The sequence below is a fragment of the Terrapene carolina genome, unplaced genomic scaffold (assembly GCF_002925995.2).
Source record: "Terrapene carolina triunguis isolate 2854851 unplaced genomic scaffold, T_m_triunguis-2.0 Scaffold68, whole genome shotgun sequence".
In the NCBI taxonomy this organism is placed as follows: Eukaryota; Metazoa; Chordata; order Testudines; family Emydidae; genus Terrapene; species Terrapene triunguis.
In genome coordinates this window covers 60,253,873-60,276,598 of record NW_020664419.1, presented here as the reverse complement: position 1 = coordinate 60,276,598, position 22,726 = coordinate 60,253,873, and the positions used below count along the sequence as shown (strand labels likewise).

Below are 22,726 nucleotides of genomic sequence, written 5' to 3'. Positions count from 1 at the left end.
GTACTATGAAAACTTGTGGTCCAGTTTTCTTGCCATGTGCAATTGTTGGCATCGGGCAATTTCCTTCTTTCATGTTTGTATACCTGTGGAGTTTCTGCAAGATTGTCTGAAGACAATCTCTGTCCCCTCTTGTTTTCTATATCATCCGTTTGTTGCAATACATTCCAAAATATGTTCATTTCTCTGGTATCTGACTTTTTGGAAGTGCCTGAACCATTTGATCCTAGCTCTGTTTTCAGGTCTTTTTTGTTACCGCCATGACAAGGAGTATTTTCAAAACTGACATGGAGACTGTTAAAATTAAGCTATTGTATTTTACTAAATGTAGATGAGATATTAACCGAGGATTGTTTTAATTAACAATCCAATTGCATTGTCCACAGAGTGCAAGCTGCCAATTACTGTGCTGGTAAAGAGTCAAGAAAAACACTTATAAGGAGTTCCTGAAGTCTTTGGAGAGTAGCACACAGTATTTTCATTTATCAAGAAGGTTCAGAAGCTGACTGTGCCATTGTTGATAGTCAGGGTGCAACTGCATATTTAGACTTTTTGTTTCCCATATTAACAATGAAAACTAAACTCCCAGGGAGGGGCATGCCTTTCAGATCGCATAGTTGATAGTGGCCATGTGTCACATGGTGTGGCTGCTGAACTTTTGAACGTTTTTTTCTTATAAATTTATTAGGGTGTTTTCTTGCCATTCTTGGTATCTTCAGAGAGACAGAGTATTTAAGAGGTATGGTAGCTCTGCAAGTCTTACAGTGCAACTGATGATTCTTCTTTGAATGAAACCAGTCAAATTACTCAGTGCAATTTCAGTTATAAAAAGTGTGCTTTCCACACATCTCACATTATTAAGGTAATGAGCATTTCTTTTTAGAAGAACGTTTATGCTCCAGAGTGTTTCCATTCAGCTCAATGACCTATTGAGTTATAAGGTACACCAGAAATTTAAAGATCTTACCTGATGGTCAAGTCTTGCATTTCACTGTAATGTTTAAATTGAACTATACTGATTTTTTTCCAGTTTTAGCAGTATATACTACAGATGGTGTTTCATGGTAATGAAGGATATTAAAGCAATGATTTTGTTTTGCTGTGCAATGAGGGCTGTTAAGTAGCAGCTATCTGAATATACATTGTTCTTTGAATCAGGAGTTGCTGGTGACAGTAGAAAAAGTTCCTCGTGTGGGTTTCTGTGGGTGTAGGATAGTTTGTTCTATGGTTCAGGGTTTTTTCTGTGTATTGGATACTAAAATGTTTTTTGTAAATTTCATGTGATCTGTATTTGAAATGAATAGTAGCTATGCTGCAGGTAAACATGGTATTCCACCGGAGAGTTTGATTTGTTAGTACTATCTGTTTCTGCATCTGCCTTTGAACAGATGCTTGGCAAGTACATTTCTGGAAGAGAATATTACTTTACTAGTTCAATAAGAATGCTGTATGTTTATAGGTTTACTCAAGCATTTTAGGCAAGAGAATAACCTTTTTATCTTCATTGCAGCTCAGAAATTGAATAGACACTTCTTTCTTAGGCTTCAGTTTATCAAAGCGCTTAAGCATGGATTTAAGTCTGTGTTTAGGTGCTTTGGTGCATCAGGGCCCAGGGATACAATTCTTATGTGGGAGTGGGAGAAATTCTGAGTCCTTTTCTCAGTTTCAGTCCTCACACAGGCAAAAGTTCCATTTAGGACTTTTGCCTGAAGAGAAACCAAGTAATGGCTTCAGGATTTCACTCTGTACATTTATAAAAATGTACCTGCAAAAATCCAACTTGGATTTTGAATTTATCTTTTGTGTAAAATATTTTTCTTCAGTCAAACTTAGTTGAATTTTTAAGCATAAAATACTATTCCAAGTGTTCAGTATAATGGATTAAGATTTTAAAGGCTAGTTTTCAAAAATAGCCTCTGATTTTGGATACTTCTGTTTTTGGATGCCCAACTTGAGACAGATTGGGCCTGATTTATGCAGATGCTTCAACTGGATTTGTGGCTGCTCGGCATATTCTAAAACTTAGACCCTAAAACATTCATCAGGATGCCTGCAACCTGTCACTCATGAATGTTTCTGACATTCACAATATGGGAATATCACCTTGATTGCTTCAATATGTGCTTTTCAGACAGATACTGTTCTGATAAGAATCTGATATCAGTATCATCAAGTCATAGGTGGCATATAATGGAGGACAGAGGATGCTAAGCCTCCCCAAACCTCATGCTGCTGGGGGGGCGGGGGGGGAGGCATGGCAGATTTGGGGCCCCCTGAAAAATCTCCCCCGCCCATGCCCCCCAGGCTGGAGGAGCTCTCACTCACCACCACAGCTCTGGAGCTGCAGCAGGGGCACAGAGCTTTTCCGGTCTCAGGGCAGCGGGGGAGGAGGAGCAGCGAGTGCGGGGCAGGTGGAGCTTCGGGGGGAAAGATGTGGAGTGGGGGTGGAACGGGTCCGGGGCCATGTGTGGAATAGGGCGGGGCCACAGGGGAAGAGGTGGAATGGGGTGGGGCCATGGGCAAGGCTGTGGGCAGAAGGGGTGGAATGGGGGAGGGGCTCAGGGCCCCAGCCAGGGCCTAGAACTCTGCCGCAGTCCCAACCAAGGCTGAGCGCTCGACCCTGGCTGGGGCCAAGCTCTCAGCTCCGCTACCCCCCGTGACCCCAATCAAGCTCTCAGGCCTCCCCCCACCCAGGGGCCATGGCAGGGAGAGGGGCCAAGCTCTCAGCCCCATGCCCTGGTCAGGGCCATGTGGTAGGGACTGAGAGCAGCATGTGAGGGTGGGGCCTCGGCCAGAAGAGGCGGGCAGGGGGCTAGCCTCCCCAAGGGGAAGCTTCACCTGCCCATGCATCAAGTAATTAGTTTCCAGATTCACACTGATATTTCCTTTTCAGAAATGTGTGCTCTATTGGCCAGAAAAGAGAGGGATCTATGGGAAAGTTGAAGTCCTCGTTAACGATGTGCAAGAGTGTGAGAACTATACTGTCCGCAACCTTACATTAAAGGTAATGATCTATGGCTGTTATGGGGAAATGTTCCAATATGCATAATACTTCACTGTTGAATATTCAATGAAATTGAAAGGCAATACATTTAAAACTGAGAAGGGGCATGGTTTTCCACTATTCATAACTAACCTATGGAACTCACTGCCACAAGGTATAATTGAGACCTAGGGCCTGAAGCATTTATACTAAGGCCATTTTACATCACTCTGGCAGTGTAAAGGGGCCTTAAAGTTACACCCACTCAAGTTACACTCACTTTAAGGCCCCTTTACGCTGTCAGAGCAATTAGGGTTGTCACCTTTCTAATTGCTGGTATCCAGACCCTTGAGGACTCACCCCTTCTCTGCCTCTTCCCTTGAGGCCCTGCCCCTTCCCCGCCACTTCACTCGAGGCCCCACCCCCACCCCACCTCTTCCCCAAGGCCCCACCCCCAATACTCACTCCTCTTCCCCCCTCTTCCTGTCGCTAGCTGGATCGTCTCCACCTCCCTTCCCCCACCCCCTAACTGGGTCCCTCTGCTTGGGGCTGGGACCGGAGCTACTGCAGCCTGACAAGGAGCCTGCCTGCAGGCAGGAGGCGGCCCTGGCTGAGCAGGGGCTGGTGCGATTTAATGACCCGGCACCCCTGCCCTGCAGTAAGTGGGCTTTTGGTGTCCAGTCAGTACATCTGACTGGACACTGCCAGGTCCCCTTTGTGACCGGACTTTCCAGTCGAAAACTGGGCACCTGGCAACCCTAAGAGCACTGTAAAGGGAATTTAGTTTAAGTGAGAGTCGGGGGCCCAGGATTTAACCGGATTCAGAGAAGGATTAGATATTTATATGGATGATGAGAACACCCAGAGTTCATTAGATAAGATAAAAACATAAGTGATATAATCTTGATGCTTCAGGGCATAAGCCAAACAGTACCTGTCTGGAGTTAGGAAGAAACTCCTCCTATGAGCAAGTTATTCCATAATTGTCCACAATAAGGTTCCTTCATCTGCTTCTGAAGCATCTGGTAGTAGCCACTGTTAGGAACAGAATGCTGGACAAGATGGGCTACTAGTCTAATCCAATAAGGTAGTTCCTGTGTTCATATGTCTAGGGTATTGTAATTCTAATGTAAGACCTGCTTCGGTACTTATGATAAGGTCTTTTAGCAGATAGTGGACAAATTAAACAATGTCAAGAATATGAATACAATTTAAAGGCCAAATTCTCTGGCCTTACTCCACTCCCATTGCTGCACTCCTCCTTCTATGCCAGCCCCTCTGTTCACATCCCACTGTGCAGAGGGCAGAGAGAAAGTCTGGCCAGAGTGCATTACACTCTGGCAATCCCCAGCTGATAATAAGGACTCATGGTGACCCTAACCATCTGGTGTAAATAGGAGCAGAAAAGAGTTTCTTGTTTCACCATATCAAGGTTTGCGATTTATCAGCAGTTGGATTCCCCAAATAATCACTGGTATTCGGTTTGATAATGTATGTAAATGGGCCAAATTCTGCCTTCATACATGCGTGTGTCTAAAGTTTAACATATTAAGAGAAATAAAATTAATTGCAAAATTGTTCTTCACAAGTGTATAAGTGATATCTTTACATTATTTCCAGCAAGGGAGTCAGTCCCAAAATGTGAAACACTATTGGTACACATCCTGGCCGGACCACAAAACCCCAGATAGTGCTCAGCCTCTTTTGCAGCTTATGCTGGATGTGGAAGAGGACAGGATGGCATCAGCTGGCAGAGGGCCTGTAATTGTGCACTGCAGGTAATCTACTACAGTTTTCTTAAAAGAATTACTGCAAAACTCAATGGCTTGGAATTCTTATAGTAGGGCTACAGACATAGGTGCTGGAACCTGGGGAGCATTGGGTGCTGCTGCACCCCCTGGCTTGAAGTAGTAATAATAACCCAAATACATGGTTTCCACCTTCAGCACCCCCACTATAAAAATTGCTCCAGCACCGCTGACTACAGAAAAGGCCCTCAGATCACAAGGCCCTTTTCTCTTCAAATAGGGTCGTTCTGGAAGTGGTTAAGAGAAAGTTCCACAATGCTTTTACTAAATTCTGGTTGAACTGTTAGTTTGCATTGATTATTTTTTTTTAGAAATTTAGCCATATTTTGGTAGTGAATAGTTCCTGAACCAATCCTGATTTCTGCTAATGAATTAGGTAAGGGTTTGAAAGACAGTTGTGAGGAATAGTTTTCAGTCTGTGTTCCATATTGTACACTGTTCACTTTAGCTATTTGTTGTCCATTATTCATGTTGTATGATTAGTCACATGTTCTGCCCCATAATTGGATGCCTGAAATTTTTTAAAGGGAGAATAATGAATCACAAACTTGAGGTAAAATTTTTCAGATGAATACACATTAGTACTAAAATTCATGATCATTCCGAGGTTTGTGAACATTTTCACAGCTGCTTGGCAGTTGGCTGAATACTCACAAACCATAAATAGTGTTACCCCACAAATCATAGTGAACCAAATGCTGCCCATTTTGTTCATCAGAATTCAGTCAGTTCTGTTAATCATCTATCATTTTACTCTGTGTACTGTAGTGAACTAAATTGTACATCATGAAATAGTAGTAGGTGATTTCAATTTTGTTATATTACTTGAAAAAGCTGTTAGGAGATGAAGCAACCTCGAAAAAAAATATTTCCTTGCTTGTTTTCTCTTATAATCATGGTGATATAAAGCATTTTTTGCTAGACATAGGTCAAAACCAGAACTTTTCTTCTCAAACTACCTCTACTAGCTCAACATTTCTGGGATTTGGATAAATGGGATCCAGAGATTTGAACAACCCCTCATTATGCCGAACCAAATCCAAGGAGATTTTCCAAAACCATAACCACCCCAATTTTGCCCATCTCTCTTTACTATTTTGTTTTGTTTTCTTAAGCAATCCACAAATCTATGTATGAACTTCTAGGTTCCCATATATGCAGTAATGCTTTTTCATGAGGAGGGGCACAATGGAATTTGGTGTCATTCGGAGGTAAATAACATGGTGGGGGGTCTGAAATCACAGTGTCCCTAATAAAATGAACATGATGCTGTAGTGACAGTGTCATACTCCCTCTTCTAGCAACATACTTTCCCACATTTTAATCTTGTGATTTGTGGGCTAGAGGTATCCAGATCTCACAAAACTTTCAAATTTGGGGCTGTTTGCCTGGGATACATATGTGCAGCTCTCATTTATTTCAAGTGGCAGCACTACATGCTCACCTGAGGACAAAACATGACCCTCAACCTGGTGCAGAAAGGCTATAAAAATCTTTTTAGGTTTTTAAATTATTATCAAAATTGCAAAAAAAATACATTTGAAAAGTAAAATGGAAAAAAATAACCTACAAACGCTGGCTGCTGTCCCATGTGCTTCAATAGCATGTCCACTCAGGGCATTATGTGTAAGAAAGAATATAATCCATCTCACCTTCCAGCAGCAGAGTTATTTCTGTAGAGCTAAGAGGAGAAAAAGGAGTACACATTTATTTTTGTCATTTAAATCATCAGATGTGACTCTGAATACACAGAGAGAGCAGATCCACTAAGTAAGAAAGTTTGTTTTATACAACCAGTTTTCAGAGTAGTATTGCATTTTAAAGGTACAGAAGTTTCCTCTGTCATTTGAAGTGCCCATCCAAATCTTATACTAGTCTATGACTCACCCACCATCTTTAGTATGTGTAGCCTAGTACATCCAAATAAGCTAGTGTGTTTTGGCCTCTAGGCGGTCTTGGACCGAATGTATATTTGAATGAACAGACTTCAAATACAAAGTAAGAGATTTATTTTATTGACCAAATAAAGAAAAAATAGAGGCATAGGGCTAGATTCTCAGCGGGCGTAAATTGATTTAGCTCCATTTAAGTCAATGAAACTTATGCTGATTTATGCCAATTGAGAATCTGGCCCATAATATGCAACACACAAATTACACAAAAGATATCCTCTTCCCCCAGAAGAAGCAACAAATTAATATATAAGGTGCAGGAACTGCCCGGGTAACAAAACTACCTCTACCCATGCTAATGAACCTGACGCTGACATTTTGGGTGCCGAAAAATGCTGTATTCACTCCCTTTGCAGCCAATGTAGAAGCCCCCAGCCCCGGTGCCTCCCCTCCCACAGGAGCTGAAGCCCTCAGCCCCGGCACCTCCCACCCCGTGGGGCTGGAGTCCCTGAGACTCTCTCCCTGCAGCTGAAGCCTAGAGCCCTAAATGTGGGGAGTATGGGGGGCTCTGGGAAATAGTCTCTGAGAATTTAAGCCTTGACATAATTATTCCCGAAAAGCAATAAACACTACTCTACTATTAGAGCCAAAACAAACAAACAATACAGCAATACAGAACATCATAATATACTGCCACAGGGGTGCAGTGATAGGTGTCTTAAAAATACCTATATAAGTAGATCACAAAATTGCCCTGATATATTGTGAGAGGGATATAGGGCAAGTAACAGATTCTCTGTACCTTGAAGTGTTTAAGTCAAGATTTGAGAATGTCAGTGACTCAGACAGAGGTTACAGGGTCTGTTACAGGAGTGGGTGGGTGAGCTTCTGTGACCTGACATATGCATATGCAGGAGGTCAGACTACATGATTTTGATGGTCCCTTCTGGCCTTAAAGTCTATGAGTGTCAGATTTAGCTTGCATAGTCTGCAGTAAAGTCAGGTAAAAAGATAGGACCTACATTTGCCTGATGATGGGGAGATGGGAACTTGCCTTTGTTAAATACACTGGAGAATTTATCCAAGAACAGTTAATCCGTGGGAAAATATAAATCCTGTAATGCTACCAGGGTCTTAGAGGTAGGGGAATCTGCTGTGAAAGTGCTGACCTATTGGTAGTTTTAACTTATGCACCTCATTTTTAAAGGATTTCACAATATTTTGAAAAGGAGAATGTGTGTGCAGTAACTTGCTTGTTTAGGCTAGTTCCTATGCCTTCCCCTGTGTATAAAATATCTCTATCCCATTTTGGACACATTTGCCCAGATGGTATCGGCATTCAAGGATATAGGTTGTCAGCTATGGATCTCAGACTCACCCCAGGAAATCATCATTTCTGACTACCAGTTTTGCTTCTCACTATCCCCTCACTTTTTGGCTTAGCATCCTTATATGTTTAATATTGCTGACTCCTGGGGCTCCTGAGTCTCAAATACACTCCCATCTTTAATTCCATAGCCAGGAGTCTGAGACTGGGTTCCTCTGCACTGCATAAATGTAATCCTAACAACACTCATACTGAAACCTTTCATCCAAGACACTCAGAACACTTTACAGACACTTATGGAATTAAGCCTCACAGCACTCCTCTGAGGTACATAGCTGGTATTATACCCATTAAACAGATGGATAAAATGAGGCAGACAATCATTTAACTACTTAGTGCCTCACTTTATCCATCTCTCCTCCACACTCCCCCCAGACAGAAAACAAGGAGAGGAACATGGCAAGTTGCAGCACTCACTCCCTCTTCCCGCTGCAGAATTGCAGAGCACCACAGGAGGCTGATAGAGAGTGGCAGCATGGTTACTGCTCTTGCATACAGCCATGGCTAGTGTGGAGAGAACTGTGGCAGAATCTCTCCAACTGAGCAAGATCCATGGAGATGGGGCTTGGAATACAGATCCTCTGCTGCCTTTTGGGGGCAGATTCCTCTGGTCACTCCACATCTCCACTTGAACTGGAGCAGAGAATACTCGGACTCCTCAAGTCCATTGGAGCTGTAGAGGTTTTGCATTACATTGCCCCTCCAGGCACTTTTGTGCAGAGTGAAAACATATGGGCCTCACAAACTAACCCACAACTATTTATCTGCTACAGCTCTGTGAGCATTCATTTTCTAGCAGAAAAGGTGAGTTAGTCATGCACCTAACCACTGATGAGTCTCTCTTCTGCATGTTGAATATTTTCAGGTCCATATATCCAACATCAGAACAACTTCTTTGAAGGATGCAGGTTGGTATCTGTCAGTTCTGTTCACCTTTGTTTTAATTTTACTTTCAGTGCTGGTATAGGAAGAACTGGATGTTTTATTGCTACTGCCATTGGTTGTCACCAGTTGAAGGAAGAAGGCGTTGTAGATGCATTAAGCATTGTCTGCCAGCTACGAGTTGATAGGTGAGTTGCAGTGGAACTGTAAGTCAAATAAAGAACACAATGTGGCATTTTCAATCCTGGTTTGCCACATTCCGATCTGATATATGTGTTAACCTCACAGAACAGAAATACTCTGCCTCCTTGTAGGATATGTCCTACATCATACACTCTGTCTAAAAAACAGTCACAGTTGGGTAAGAAATATACAAATGTCAGGACTTTCAAGGATTCACCATTCTTAAAGGTGAATTGAAGTGTTTAAATTGCTAAATTATTAACATAACACATGGGACAATTTAAAAATTAAGGAAAACTATGTTTGAGATTTTCAAAAGCACACAGAGTTGCCTAATTCTCCTCCTACCGATGCCAAAGTAAGTTTTTCTATGGACTTCAATGGGAGCACAGTTAGATCAACACAGAATGCTTCTGAAAATCCCACCCTACATTTTAAACCAGAATATTTTGAAAAATTCTTTCCTTTTTTACTTTTCTGTCAGGACCTGAATTTGGGGTTCTGTGTTTCTCTTGCAAGAGTTTCCTACATCACTAACATCAAGAGTGTTAAACTATGTTAGGTGCTAATCTGTGTTAGGTGCTAATGATAAAGATCACAGCTGCTTTAGGTGTTAGTACTGTAATCAACTCTCAGAACTATCAAAAAACAACAACTAGGAGTCCTTGTGGCGCCTTAGAGACTAACAAATTTATTTGGGCATAAGCTTTTGTTGGCTAAAACCCGGTGCATCTGATGAAGTGGGTTTTAGGCCATGAAAGCTTATGCCCAAATAAATTTGTTAGTCTCTAAGGTGCCACAAGGACTCCTCATACAGACTAACAGGGCTACCACCCTAAAACCTGTCTTGGTACTATGTGTCTTCTCCCTGAATTCAGGTCCTGGCAGAAAAGTAAAAAACAAAATAGCTTTTCAAATATTTTTGCTAAAAATTTGTTTGTAATTTTATGGCAACATTTGTACTGTGTTGATAATTTCAGAATTTGAACAAGTTTTATGGGCAGAGTCTCTCATGTTCTGTGGCTATTTTATGTTGCAGAGTTGGTCTAAAGAGGCCCTTAAACTGGCATAATGGTACCCAGAAGATTCCCCAAATGTAGGAGGATCCTCTGGTGGTGGAGAGCCAGGAGCAGCGCTGGTGAGGGGGCGGGGGAGGGCAGACTATAGCCACCCCATAGCAGCCACCTTTCTCCAGCCACCCAGCTCTGGAGGCAGAGCGGAGAGAGTGGTGTCTGCTGGCTGGGCACCCAGCTCTGAAGGTGGCAGTGCCACTGCCAGCAGCAGCGCAGGAGTAAGCCCAGATGGGGAGCTGGGGGGGCCCAAGAGCAGCCCCCGGCCTGTGTCTCCACCCGCTGGATCGCACTGCCCAGGGCAGGTTGGAAGGTCTTGGACTCCCCACAGCTGCCTGGACTGACCCGCTCTGGCATGGGCTTCTGGTCCCAACCCCACAGTCACTGCTCCCCAGGGTCTCTGCCCACCCCGGAGCCAGGTCCCTCCACCTTGATGGCTGTTACCAGCTGCGAGCAGTCGAAGGGCAGTGGGAGCTGAGGAGCAGCTGCAGCCCTGGTTGGGTGGGGGAGAGGAGGAGCAGGGGCGGCTCTCGCTTTTTTGCCGCCCCAAGCACGGCAGTCAGGCAGCCTTCGGCGGCATGCCTGTGGGCTGTCCACCGGTCCCGCGGATTCGGCGGGATGCCTGCGGGAGGTCTGCCGGTCCCGCGGCTTTGGCGTACCCGCCTCCGAATTGTCGCCAAAGCCGCGGGACTGGTGGACCTCCCACAGGCATGCCGCCGAAGGCTGCCTGACTGCCACCCTTGGAGTGAACGGCAGGCCGCCCCTCCGCGGCTTGCCGCCCCAGGCACATGCTTGGTGCACTGTTGCCTGGAGCCGCCGCTGAGGAGGAGGCAGGGCCAGAACTTAGGAGGCACAGGGGGCAGGGCCTTGTGGCAAGGGAGAGTACAGCAAAATATTCTTTTCCATGATATTCCATGTGCATTTTTAAACAAACAGACTCACTTCAACAGTATTTGTGCCCCAGTCGGTAACTATTCCAGTGGAACAAGCTTTTTTTTTCAAGAATATTGGCCAAAAAAAAATATATATATATATCAAATGTTAAGCTTATACAGTCTCTGAAAACAAATGTTACTGCAGAACACACCAATACTACTGCAGATTTGGAATTTAAAACAACAAATTGTGATTTATTTATTTTTTTACACCCAAATATGCAATTTGAAAGACACTCAGCTCCTGGGTTAGTTACATAAATCATCCAATCAGCGAACTTGGAATAATGCCACATAATACATATAGCTCCCACACACAGAAACAAAGCAGGAATGGCAAATATTCCCAATGAACTGTTTATAAATGATCTGCATACCAGGAGTTATTTGCTGAAGAAATCTATGGATAGTTTTTCAATAATCAGTAAAGCTGGGAATTTCACTAATTGCGTGCAAATAATTCACAAACAGAAAAATGAGTCTCTTGAGCTAGATAATTATACAGATAATGTAGTATCACTGTAGTATCTCAGTGGCTCCCAAGTCAAAAAGAAACAATAGCAATCTCTCTTTCTTCTATTCCAGTCTGTTGGAGAAGTAGCTTGATTAGTAGGGCTGTGTTTGTGTGTGGTGTATGTGAGGCATATGGTCATTCTTAGCTCTTGTGGGAGTGAGTTCCATAGTCTAGGGCCAGCTCTTGTGAAAATTCTGTCTGCCACTTTCAAGCCTCCCCCTACTGGAAAGCAGCATCATGAGTCCAGTGGAACGTAGCTGTTGTGGGAGTTCATGGTCACTAAGGAAGAGGTGATCATATAAGTAGCTAGGGTCAATGGAGGGCTTAGAATATCAGCCAAGAGACCTTGAAATGTGCTTTATATTCAGTGGGGAGCCAGTGCAGAGACAGAAGCCCTAGGGTTGTGTACTTTGGCAGTCTCTGTTACTAAGCAGATGGGCTGCTGCATTTTCTACCAGCTAGAGCTTTTCAGGCTACGTGGCTTCATTACTAGGAATAATGGATAGCAATAATCAAGCTTGGAGGTCACAAATGTGTGGCTCACAGTAGCCAAGCCTGAGCCTGTTTAGGGGGTGAGTCTCCTTGCCAGTTGCAGCTGGCTATTTGGCCATCCAATAGCAATGAGGAAACCAGAAGGACTTCAAAGTTGTAAACCAACAAAGATCTAAATAAGAGAAGGTATTTGTTGAATAAATTGTTTTAAAATTTCTTTGCCCATTTCTGCCTATCAGCTGTCTTTTTCCCCTTTTTCGTTTGTTTGTTTGTTTGTTTGTTTAGAAAAATCATAGATTATTTTAAAATGAGTTAACCTGATAGTTTCTGTGGCCTAGCAGGCCTTGTATTAAGAGATGCTGGATCCTGCACTCCATGTGATGCAAACCTCTCACTGAAATCAGCTAATTCAACGAAGGGTTAGCAAAAGCAGTTTAAAGTGTATGTCACAATCAGGGCCGGCTCCAGGCACCAGCCCCCCAAGCTTGTGCTTGGGGCGGCACCTGGAGGGGGGCGGCGCCTCGCTCCGGCCGCCGGGGAGAGCGGAGCCCCCGCCGGGGCTCGCCGCCCTCCTCCCGGGGCTCTGGCCGCCCCTCCCCCCCCCCGTGGGGGGAGGGGGGGCGGCCGGCGGCTTTTTTGCCTGGGGCGGCAAAAAAGCCAGAGCCGGCCCTGGTCACAATGCATATTCCTTTCCTCCCGGGCCATTTCCTCCCTCCCAGTCAGGCACACATATCAACTCCAAGTAGCTGGCTTGGTGCAGGGAGGAAGGGAGGTGAGAGTGTGTCTGTAATGGCCAAGTTGCAGTTGCTTTTAACACCCTGAAGTTGCAATAGCCCCTACTGCTTCTGGGTCCCAACTCTGTGAGGGGCACTGGCGGATGGACCTCAGTGGTGACAGAAAAAGCCTTAGTTTCATTTTCTATCTGAAAGACAACACTGGTAATGCAGTACAGCCTCAGCTAGTGCTCCACTAGTACAGCACTCCCTTACCACTGTACTCACTTTCAACACTGATATTAGCTTAGGTCCTACTGTGGGACTTCATCTTGAAGTCTTTAAACCATGATTTGAGGACTTCAATGGCTCAGACAGGTTTGATACAGGAGTGGGTGGGTGAGATTCTGTGGCCTGCGTTGTGCAGGAGGTCAGACTAGATGATGGTCCCTTCTGACCTTAAAGTCTATGATTCTATTATTCTATCCCAACATCTGGCCTGAAACCAGTGCTACCAGCTGAGTTATCACACAGCTGTATTAGGTGTAGGTAACTGATCCAAACGGACTGCACTGAACACTTTTTTATGTTCAAGTTTAACTAAGTTGCATTGTTGGCGCAGAAATGAGTCACTGCTGTAAAATTTCTTCTGTGTCTGCTGTTTAGACAGGATGCATTGTAGGCGTTAGAAAGAGGAGAGGAAGAGCTGCTCTCTGTACATGTGATCTAAGGGTCACCATAGGTTACATTTTTAGGATATGAAGAAGAATGAAATCTGTGTACACTATGGTCCAGGTTCTCTTGCCCTTACTCATGATGAGTAGTACCTCATTCCTCTAACAGCCCCAATAAAATCAATAGGATTACTCTGGGAGAACGGAACTCAACATGTATAAAGGATATCAGAATCTGCCCCAAGTGACTGAGTTTTTTATGACATATCTAATCTTAGTTGTGCTTAAAATACAGTGTATAAAGTGCTTTATATGGAGATTCCCCATAATTGTGTGGGGTTTGAAATTTGGATTTTAACAGCTTAGCTGCTGGCTATATGGTTCCCTATAGTTCTTATACCTGTTGTGTCAGAATTGGATATTCATGATGTAATAACAAGTAGGGCTGTCAAGCGATTAAAAAAATTAATCATCATTAATTGCATGATTAAAAATAATTAATCATCATTAATTTCATGATTAATCACACTGTTAAATAATAGAATACCATTTGTTGAAATATTTTTGGATGTTTTCTACATTTTCAAATATATTGATTTCAATTAAAACACAGAATACAAAGTGTACAGTGCTCTCTTTACAGTTATTTTTATTACAAATATTTACACTGTAAAAAACAAAAGAAATCATATTTTTCAATTCACCTAATACAAGTACTGTAGTGCAATGTCTTTATCATGAAAGTTGAACTTACAAATATAGAATTATGTACAAAAATAACTGCATTCAAAAACAAAACAATGTAAAACTTTAGAGCCTACAAGTCCACTCAGTCCTACTTCTTGTTCAGCCAATCACTCAGACAAACAAGTTTGTTACAATTTACAGGAGATAATGCTGCCCACTTCTTGTTTACAATGTCACCTGAAAGTGAGAACAGGTGTTGGCATGGCACTACTGTAGCGGCGTCGCAAGATATTTACATGCCAGATGCGCTAAAGATACATATGTTCCATCATGCTTCAACCATTCCAGAGGACATGTGTCCATGCTGATGAGCGGTCCTGCTTAATAACAATCCAAAGCAGTGCGGCCCAATGCATGTTCATTTTTATCATCTTAGTCAGATGCCACCAGCAGAAAGTTGATTTTCTTTTTTGGTGGTTTTGGTTCTGTAGTTTCCGCATACGAGTATTGCTCTTTTAAGACTTCTGAAAGCATGTTCCACACCTCGTCCCTCTCAGATTTTGGAAGGCACTTCAGATTCTTAAATCTTGGGTTGAGTATTGTAGCTATCCTTAGAAATCTCACATTTTTGGAAGGCACTTCAGAGTCTTAAACCTTGGGTCGAGTATTGTAGCTATCATTAGAAATCTCACATTGGTACCTTCTTTGCGTTTTGTCAAATCTGCAGTGAAAGTGTTCTTAAAATGAACAACATGTGCTGGGTCATCATCCAAGACTGCTATAACATGAAATATATGGCAGAATGCAGGTAAAACAGAGAAGGAGACAGACAATTCTCCCCCAAGGAGTTCAATCACAAATTATTTAATGCATTATTTTTTTAACAAGTGTTATCAGCATGGAAGCACATCCTCTGGTTCTTAGCAGCAGAGCAGATTGTTTGATTTTTAAGAAATAAGGTTTCATTCTATTGTACTTTCTTTTCAGAGGTGGAATGGTTCAGACCAGTGAACAATATGAATTTGTGCACCATGCACTGAGTTTGTATGAAAGCAGACTTTCTGCAGAAGCTGTCCAGTGAAACCATGAAGGGTGATCAGAATGTCAATCTCCTGAGGTAATTTGTTTCATTACCTACCAGCAACTTCTTCAAGGAGTTTACTGCAGTGGATGCTTTGAAGCCACTTGTGAAAGGATTGTGGATGGTTTGGCAAAAATATAAAGATTGCCAGACCCTTACTGTATATGAATGTATTGTAAGCTTCCCAAAAATGATTTTTAAAGAAGGTACTGTACTGATGCTACATGTGGATTTCACATATATGTAGCTAAAAGGTGGATTTATTTCTGTAATAACAATATCTGCTATACAGAATGTATGTACGGTATGTACTACTACTGCTGCAGTCAGATGGAAACTGGAACTTCTACAGAAGAAATGTTTTTCTAAGTGTATAAATGCTTTAACATTTGCCAACTCTGTCTTGTGAATGGACTGTCAGCTGTTAAACTGTACCTGTTAAGTGCTATTACCTATTATGTGGTGAGCTTATTTCTTGGCCACATAAGACTCTTGCTGCTAATGTTGCAAGTGATCAATTATGGATTTAAGGGGAAGAAAGTCCTTTTGTTTTTGAAACTGTTCAAAAGCAGTTATATCTTTTATATGGAAATATCTGTTCTTCATACTATTAGCTATTTAATGTGTATTTACAGTAGGTCCTATAAAGCAGTTACAGAGCACAACCTCTGTTATTCAGTGTATATGTATGTATTTACTCTATACTGTTGATTGTACTCTATACTGTTAGAAGCTGCTTCTGCTCCTGACCTGAATCCAGTGTATTTGTAAATTGTATGTCATTTTACTTTTAAAAGAAACTTTGTAGCATATATTAAATGGTAAGGATTTTAAATATTTGTCTGTCTTTTACTAAGAGGGGATTTTTTGAATATGTTGTCTACATGTTGTATCTCTTCTGTTAAGAAATGGATGCCTTTGGAAATATGAACAGTTCTGTAACAGGAACAAAAAACAGTTGTATAAAAAATGCTGCTATGAATGTTTCCTTATATTTCTGCACGGATTTGTTCTTTAAAAGAAATGTGAATCTAGCATAACTACTTACAACACTAGGAGGTCTGCACCCAGGATAAAATCAGTTTTTAATTCAATGATGTTGACTTTGCTTCATACTGACAATAAACTACACTTGATACAAAATAGTTAGTGAATCTGGAGTTTTTTTGTGTACAGTAATTAACCATTACTATTATTATAATACCACAATAAGGCAAATGTAGTCCAATCTGCTCTAGTTAATTTCATGCTGTCTTCTGACCATTTGGAGGGTCAAATCATTGAGGCCTTTTATTCAGCTTTTAGTTAAGGCAAATTCTCACTGTATGTAGGCAAAATGGATCAGATGATGTTGAAGCAAAGTCAACATCACTTGATCCCATAATGGGAGTGTACATGAGTAAGGACTTAGTAAAGAACTCAGAGATTTGCACTCCCACCATGTATGGTTTTCAGAACTCATAAAGAGGAGTTGGAAGTTGTATTTAATAATGTGAATTTGCTTGATGGACTCACAACATTTCATTACAGAAACTGTGTATGGTGTTTACTGGATAGCATGGTATGTGTTTATTCAGTACAATCCAAATCACCTGCAGACGTGTAATGTTTCACGAACAGTCAATTACATGAAATTACAATCCCTTTTCCTTATATTTTTAGTCTAGTACATTGTTCAGATGTCGAAACATCTTTTTGTTTGTGTGTGAGGCTTGGTAGTTTCAAAATCTACCCCTCTTTTGCTTGGATTTTTCCAAAATAAATCAGAGTCAGTAAACTCTGAAGAATCATATGAAAGGACAAAGTGGTATAAAATTCCCCAAAACTATTGAATAGAAGGAAGTGCTCGTCACTGACTTTTCCCCCTGTGAAGGCACATTTCCTTCCTAGCCTTCGCTTCACTTATCTGAGGTGGTGATTTTGTGTGTGTGTGTGTGTGTGTATGTGTTTGTTTTTTTTTTTTTTTTTTTTTTTTTTTTTTTTTTAAAAAGAGAAGCATGGGGAGTTGTTAGATGGAAAATGGATCCTTTATTTCATGTCCTGATTTTCACCTGCCTGGCCTTCAAGATCTCAGGTAAGTGCATCTCCCGGGTTCCCCCCTCTGTTCCCGTTCTCATTCTGTCACTAACCAGGGCTCCCAAGGGTTGCTTGAAACTTATTCAATGCTGTGAAAATAGAACCACTTCTCAGCCTGAGTTTATACAAGATGGATCGGGGGGAGGGCAGGGCCAACAAAGCCATTACTGTTTAGATTTCTCTCCAAAGGAAAATAAACCCTCTCTCCTTGAATGTTGTATATACATCATTTTTTAAAAAAGATCTCTGGCTAGACAATCCAATGGCTGAGTCCTGAGCCAGGTTCCTTTGAGAAGAGATTCAGATTACTTATTAAGGCTTTGTGAAACTTACAAAAGCAAAAGCTTCTTGGGGCACTTAGTTAGAGCACGATCTTATGTCCTGTGCCATAAGAAAGGGGGAATGAAATAACAAAGGAAACTGTATGAATTGTTTTTAAAATGTTTTGTTTATCTAGTGAAGCCTGAAACTTTGACTAAATAACTGACTTTTAAAAAAAATTTAAAGTGATACTGAGATTGATTTTGAACCATCCAATTCTGTTCTCTGAAACAAGGGGGAATTTGGGGTTGGGGAAGTTTGATTTCAGTGAATGATTTTTCTTCTGTTCATTTCAACATTGGATGTGTACATTTAAGCTGGGATGATAAAAGAATCAATCTGATCTGTAGTGGGATGGTTACAAAATAATGACAAGAGGAGTCAATGTATTTAGGAGTGTAAGCTACACAGAGTTTGTATCAGTCAAAAGCCCCCATCCTTTGTAAAAGATAAATGAAACATAGCCCTGGAGAGACAAATAAATTTTGGAAAGTCCCCTTTTCTGTCCCTCCTTCCCCCTCCAAATACTATGATTTCCTTAAAAAAAAATCAATTTGCAGTCAGATACAGTGGATTTAACTTGTGGTGACAGTAAGAAAGGCTAATGGATCTCTGTGTATTTGAAGAGGAGGGAGAGGGTTTTTCAGAAATGAGCTGAAAGTCAATAGCCCCCTCGATATCCTTTTAATTCAAGTTTGATTTCTTTTGTTTTTACATAGAAGGTCAAGGTGAACTTTACCAAAAAGGGTTTGTTGCATTCTTGCCCTTTGCAGTTCCCAGACCAAACAATTGTGATTTTTGTGGCTTTTAAAATCATTTCTGCCAGTTCAGGTCAGAAAAACTGAGATAAACCGAAAGAGAGAGAAAAAAAGAGGTTTATTTTTAAGTCATTGGGATTTATTTTTTAAGGGCCACATATGATTTGTTGTATTTTTATGGGTTTTTCATCTTCCAGAAGGGTTTCTGATTATCCATGTCCAGAAACGGCAATGTCTTGTTGGAGGCAAAACAGCATTTGTGGGCAAGTGCAATCTGACTGATCCAAACCAGCAGTGGAGGTGGACAGAGGATGAGAAGCTGCTCCATGTTAAATCTGGCCAGTGTTTGGGCATCTCCAAGTCCTCTGCTGCATCATCCCGCAGCATCTTCATAGACTGCCCTCAGGCACCCAGCTGGATCTTCCACAACACGGAAGGGCTCCTCCAGGTGGCAAACAGCTCTCTCTTTCTCACAAAACAAGGCCCGAGGGTAATGATCAAGAAGGGTAGAAAATACCCCCATAGCTGGAAGCAAATAGATGTCGACGACAAGGGAAAAACTGCCTATGAAAATCTGTGCCCACACAAAGGTGAGCTTATCCTTTCAGGCAGTGTCCTGGGAGCTCTGGTAACAATCCTGTCTCTGTTGCACACACTCACATTTTAAGGACTATGACATTACTCGTGGGAGGTTAATTTAAAGGATTGTTCAGAATCCAAAATCAGAATGCCTTAAAAAGACTAGTTTTAAGACAGCCATGATAGCTGCCTTTCTAACATTCAGTGTTTTTGATAGTCTGGGTGATATTTTCAGACTGGGTGTTCCCTTTTCTGTTTCATTTTTGGGCCCAAATCTTTATGTACAGGCTTAATCCACCAGACTCTTGTGCTATTTACTTCCCAAAAAAAGAAGAATATAATTTTTGGTGCTGCTTTCGTGTAGTTTATACCAATGTGAAATTTTTCAGATCCTCCTCCTGATCCACTTTATCATAGATATGCACGTTTCAAAAATCTACCAAAAGGGGCAAAGAGTCATCTGAAAAATGGGATCGATACAGTACAACCTCACTGATCACCTGAATGCTTGTTCCCAATGAACAAAGAGCCTACACATTCTATTGCTTATGCAGCAGTATCACTATACCAATGTGGGGAATATTCCCTGTAACAAACACAAAATCCTCAGTATAATGAACTGAATCCAAACCTATGGAAATACTGGTTATAAGGTTTTAAGATGTATATGTCTGTGTGTACCTCTGTATGCGGTATGTGTTTATATACAGCTATAATATAAAATGTGTCTAGAAAGGGTCAGAATGTTGTTTAATAATCTAAGTTAGCAGCTTTTGCTTTGTTGTTTATTTGTTAGAGTTCACAGTAGCACTTTTCAGTATTGTCCTGTGCTATGATTTAGCAGTGCACTAAAGTAAATCATAATAACCTACCTAGCTAGCTCTTTATTACAAAGACAAAAAGCTGCATCACACGTGATTTATTCCATCCTTTAAAAAAATTGCTTTAAAATTTATACATGAATGTGTCATATGTCCATCTGACGTTTTTTAGGAAGCTTAAAACAAAATGAGCGAGTTGTTAAGACTTTTTTGTCAGTTATTGTTATTTTTGTAATCTATTTTACATTACATGTTTTGGGCCTGATTCACATCTGATTTACCAATTTTAATAAGATTAGGTCTAATCCTACAACAATTTACATAAATTTACTCAAAGCAGTGGGACTGCTCACCTGAGTTTGTCATGAAGATGAATGTTTATGGAATCAGGGCCACTGTATGGATGTAAAATAGATCAAGAAGACACGTAGTATATTGTTGTGAGTGTCTACGGAATGCACAGGGGAGCTAAGATAGTAAAAGAAAAAGGAGTTAGCTGGTGGGTAATTTGATGTTGTCACTTGAGTCCACATTCCAGCTTTGAAACTGTATTTCATGAGCATTCTCTTCAAAAAAAAAATACAAGCCTATTTGAAGTACAATATATGACACTGAATTGCATTTTGGGGGCTCTGTTGTGCCTTCTATTTTTAAGCAGATGTCCTCATGGACTTCTTTGTGGAGTTCCGCTGAAAAATCAGTAGTACAATATGTCTCAGTTATCATTTTCATCAGATAACTAAAAATTTCAAAGCATTCAACAGGCACTAATACCATGTGTTTATAATATCATAACAAGGACTTTAAAGGAGTAGACTTAAGCACAGAATGCTGCAACTTTCTTCATAAAAGTATAAAACACTGAATACTATAGAAAAAAATCATAATGCTAATTGTCCCAGTCATAAAGTCTATCTCTGGCCAAAATTTTTCAACTTGGATGCCTAAAGTTAGGCTCCATATTTAGGCACCTAAACAAATGGGCTGATTGTCGGAGGTGCTGAACACCTGCATCTGACATTGACAACAATGGGAGCTGTGCATGATCAGCAGCTTTCATTTGTTTAGGTGTCTAAATATAGATTTAAAATGATAGCTTTAGGGACTCAAGTTGGAAAATGTTGGCTTTAGTCTTTATTCAGGTAAAATTACACAGTAAGGACTGCATACTGTCTTCAGAATTGGAATGGATGTAAATTATTCTACTCTGGTAATGCTCTATTTTAATATAATTACTCTTTGCTTTTATGGTAGTTACCGTGCACTGAATAGTGAGGTTTTGGCAAAGGAATGATTGAGTCTTGCAAAAAAAGAAAACCAAGCTGAATCTCTGCCCAAACATCTAACCAAATTTGAGATGGGACAAGCTCCAAACCCAAGAAGTGCAACTATCTCTATAATAGGCCTAATCCAAACACCAAATATGAACATCCTGAACTTTGGGAAAGTTTGAATTCAGATTTCAATTTCAAATCTGACTTCTTACAAGTGTTTGGATACAGAATTTTGGTTCTAGAGCACATATGGTCTCTAAAGCACATATGACTCTTTGTGAAGTTCAGAATCAGTTTGGATAAGTATTCCATCCCTAACCAGTCAGAAGTGACTTCTTAATCCAACACAGGCGTTTCCTTCCTTCGCCATCTCACAAAATCCATGACTGAGTTTCAGTGAGTCTGGCAGTTGGTTGGACCAAATTCCATCATCCAGGGGCCAATCTTGCAAGGTGCTATGTGTCCCCATGAGGTGCTGAGTTTCTTAAACTCCCACTGAAGTCAGTAAGAGTTGAGGGCACTCAGCCTCTTCTAGGATGAACCTCAAATCTCTAAGGTCTTATTTTCAAGGTCAAAAACACAATTCTGGGGCACACTGATCCATGGAAGGCTCAAATGATTGTGAAATTTCAAGACAGCTTCTAGTGTTGTTAGATCTACTGAGTTTACACGATGAACTTGGGATAAAATAAGCAAAGTGGGTATGGGAAACTAGCAGCCTGTTGGATTCAGAACAGCACTAGAACTAGGAGCTAGGAGGAGTAGGGGAGTGTGTGAAAAGGCCCGGAAACAGAGAGAATGATCAGGAAAGGGATTGCACTTGAAGGCATAGAGGTTATGAAGCATGATCAGGGAGCAAATTGGGAGATTTGGGAGGAAGGGAAAGATGGCGTTAGGAGTAGGATCTGTTTGTGTGAAACAAAAACTGCTCTTGGAAATGTATCAGTTAGAAGGGTTTCTCAAGTCCAGGATGGAAACTCTAGGCCATGGGGTGGAGAGAACCCGCAGAATAAGCTAGTGGTTAGGGCACTCAGCTGGGCTGTAGGGTGTGCTGGTTCAAGTCCAAACTGTACTTGATTTAGAGCAGGGACTTGAACCTTGGTCTTCCACATCCCAGCATTGGCCATTCTGAGGTAAGACTCTCGCAGTCTCTGCTGTTGGATCTGTTTCACTTTGCATAAATAATTAAATATTAATCAGCCCAGAGAGAAAGAAACACTTCCCAGGGCACTCACTTGGGATGTGGGAGTCAGAGGTTCAAGTCCCTGCTCTGCTAACTCTCACATTCCAGGTGAGTGCTCTAACCCCGGGGCTACTGGCTATTCTGGCATGGGTATCTTCTTCTCTCTGGTTTTTAGGGAAAAGTTTCAAAGGGCCTTGGTTTCATCCCCACGTGGAATGAAACCAAATTTCAAAACCTCAATTTTTTTCCAGAAATTGAGTTGTTTTCCAGCTAGCCTTGGTATGGAGAGTAAATATAGCATATGCAGAAGTGGGGGACATAAAGAGAAGATCTCAAATGTTTGGTTTAAGTGTATATATTTCAGGGGATCTATTCAGTTAAACTGAATCATAGAGCATTTTGAAATGTGTCTATCA

The 22,726-nt window shown here is 41.4% G+C and overlaps 2 protein-coding genes across 2 annotated transcripts in view; both read left to right on the top strand.

The window, feature by feature from the left end:
• PTPRR (protein tyrosine phosphatase receptor type R) overlaps positions 1 to 16,386 on the top strand; it is a 197,434-nt gene extending 181,048 nt beyond the window's left edge. Inside the window, exons 11-14 of the mRNA XM_024212658.3 lie at positions 2,891 to 3,001; positions 4,601 to 4,758; positions 9,024 to 9,137; positions 15,205 to 16,386. Of these exons, the coding sequence (XP_024068426.2) occupies positions 2,891 to 3,001; positions 4,601 to 4,758; positions 9,024 to 9,137; positions 15,205 to 15,298 (477 nt within the window). The 3' untranslated portion in view covers positions 15,299 to 16,386. The remainder of the gene's footprint in view (positions 1 to 2,890; positions 3,002 to 4,600; positions 4,759 to 9,023; positions 9,138 to 15,204) is intronic.
• A 916-nt stretch (positions 16,387 to 17,302) lies between these two features.
• Positions 17,303 to 22,726, top strand: part of PTPRB (protein tyrosine phosphatase receptor type B) — an 87,081-nt gene continuing 81,657 nt past the window's right edge. Inside the window, exons 1-2 of the mRNA XM_026648800.1 lie at positions 17,303 to 17,372; positions 18,651 to 19,043. Of these exons, the coding sequence (XP_026504585.1) occupies positions 17,318 to 17,372; positions 18,651 to 19,043 (448 nt within the window). The 5' untranslated portion in view covers positions 17,303 to 17,317. The remainder of the gene's footprint in view (positions 17,373 to 18,650; positions 19,044 to 22,726) is intronic.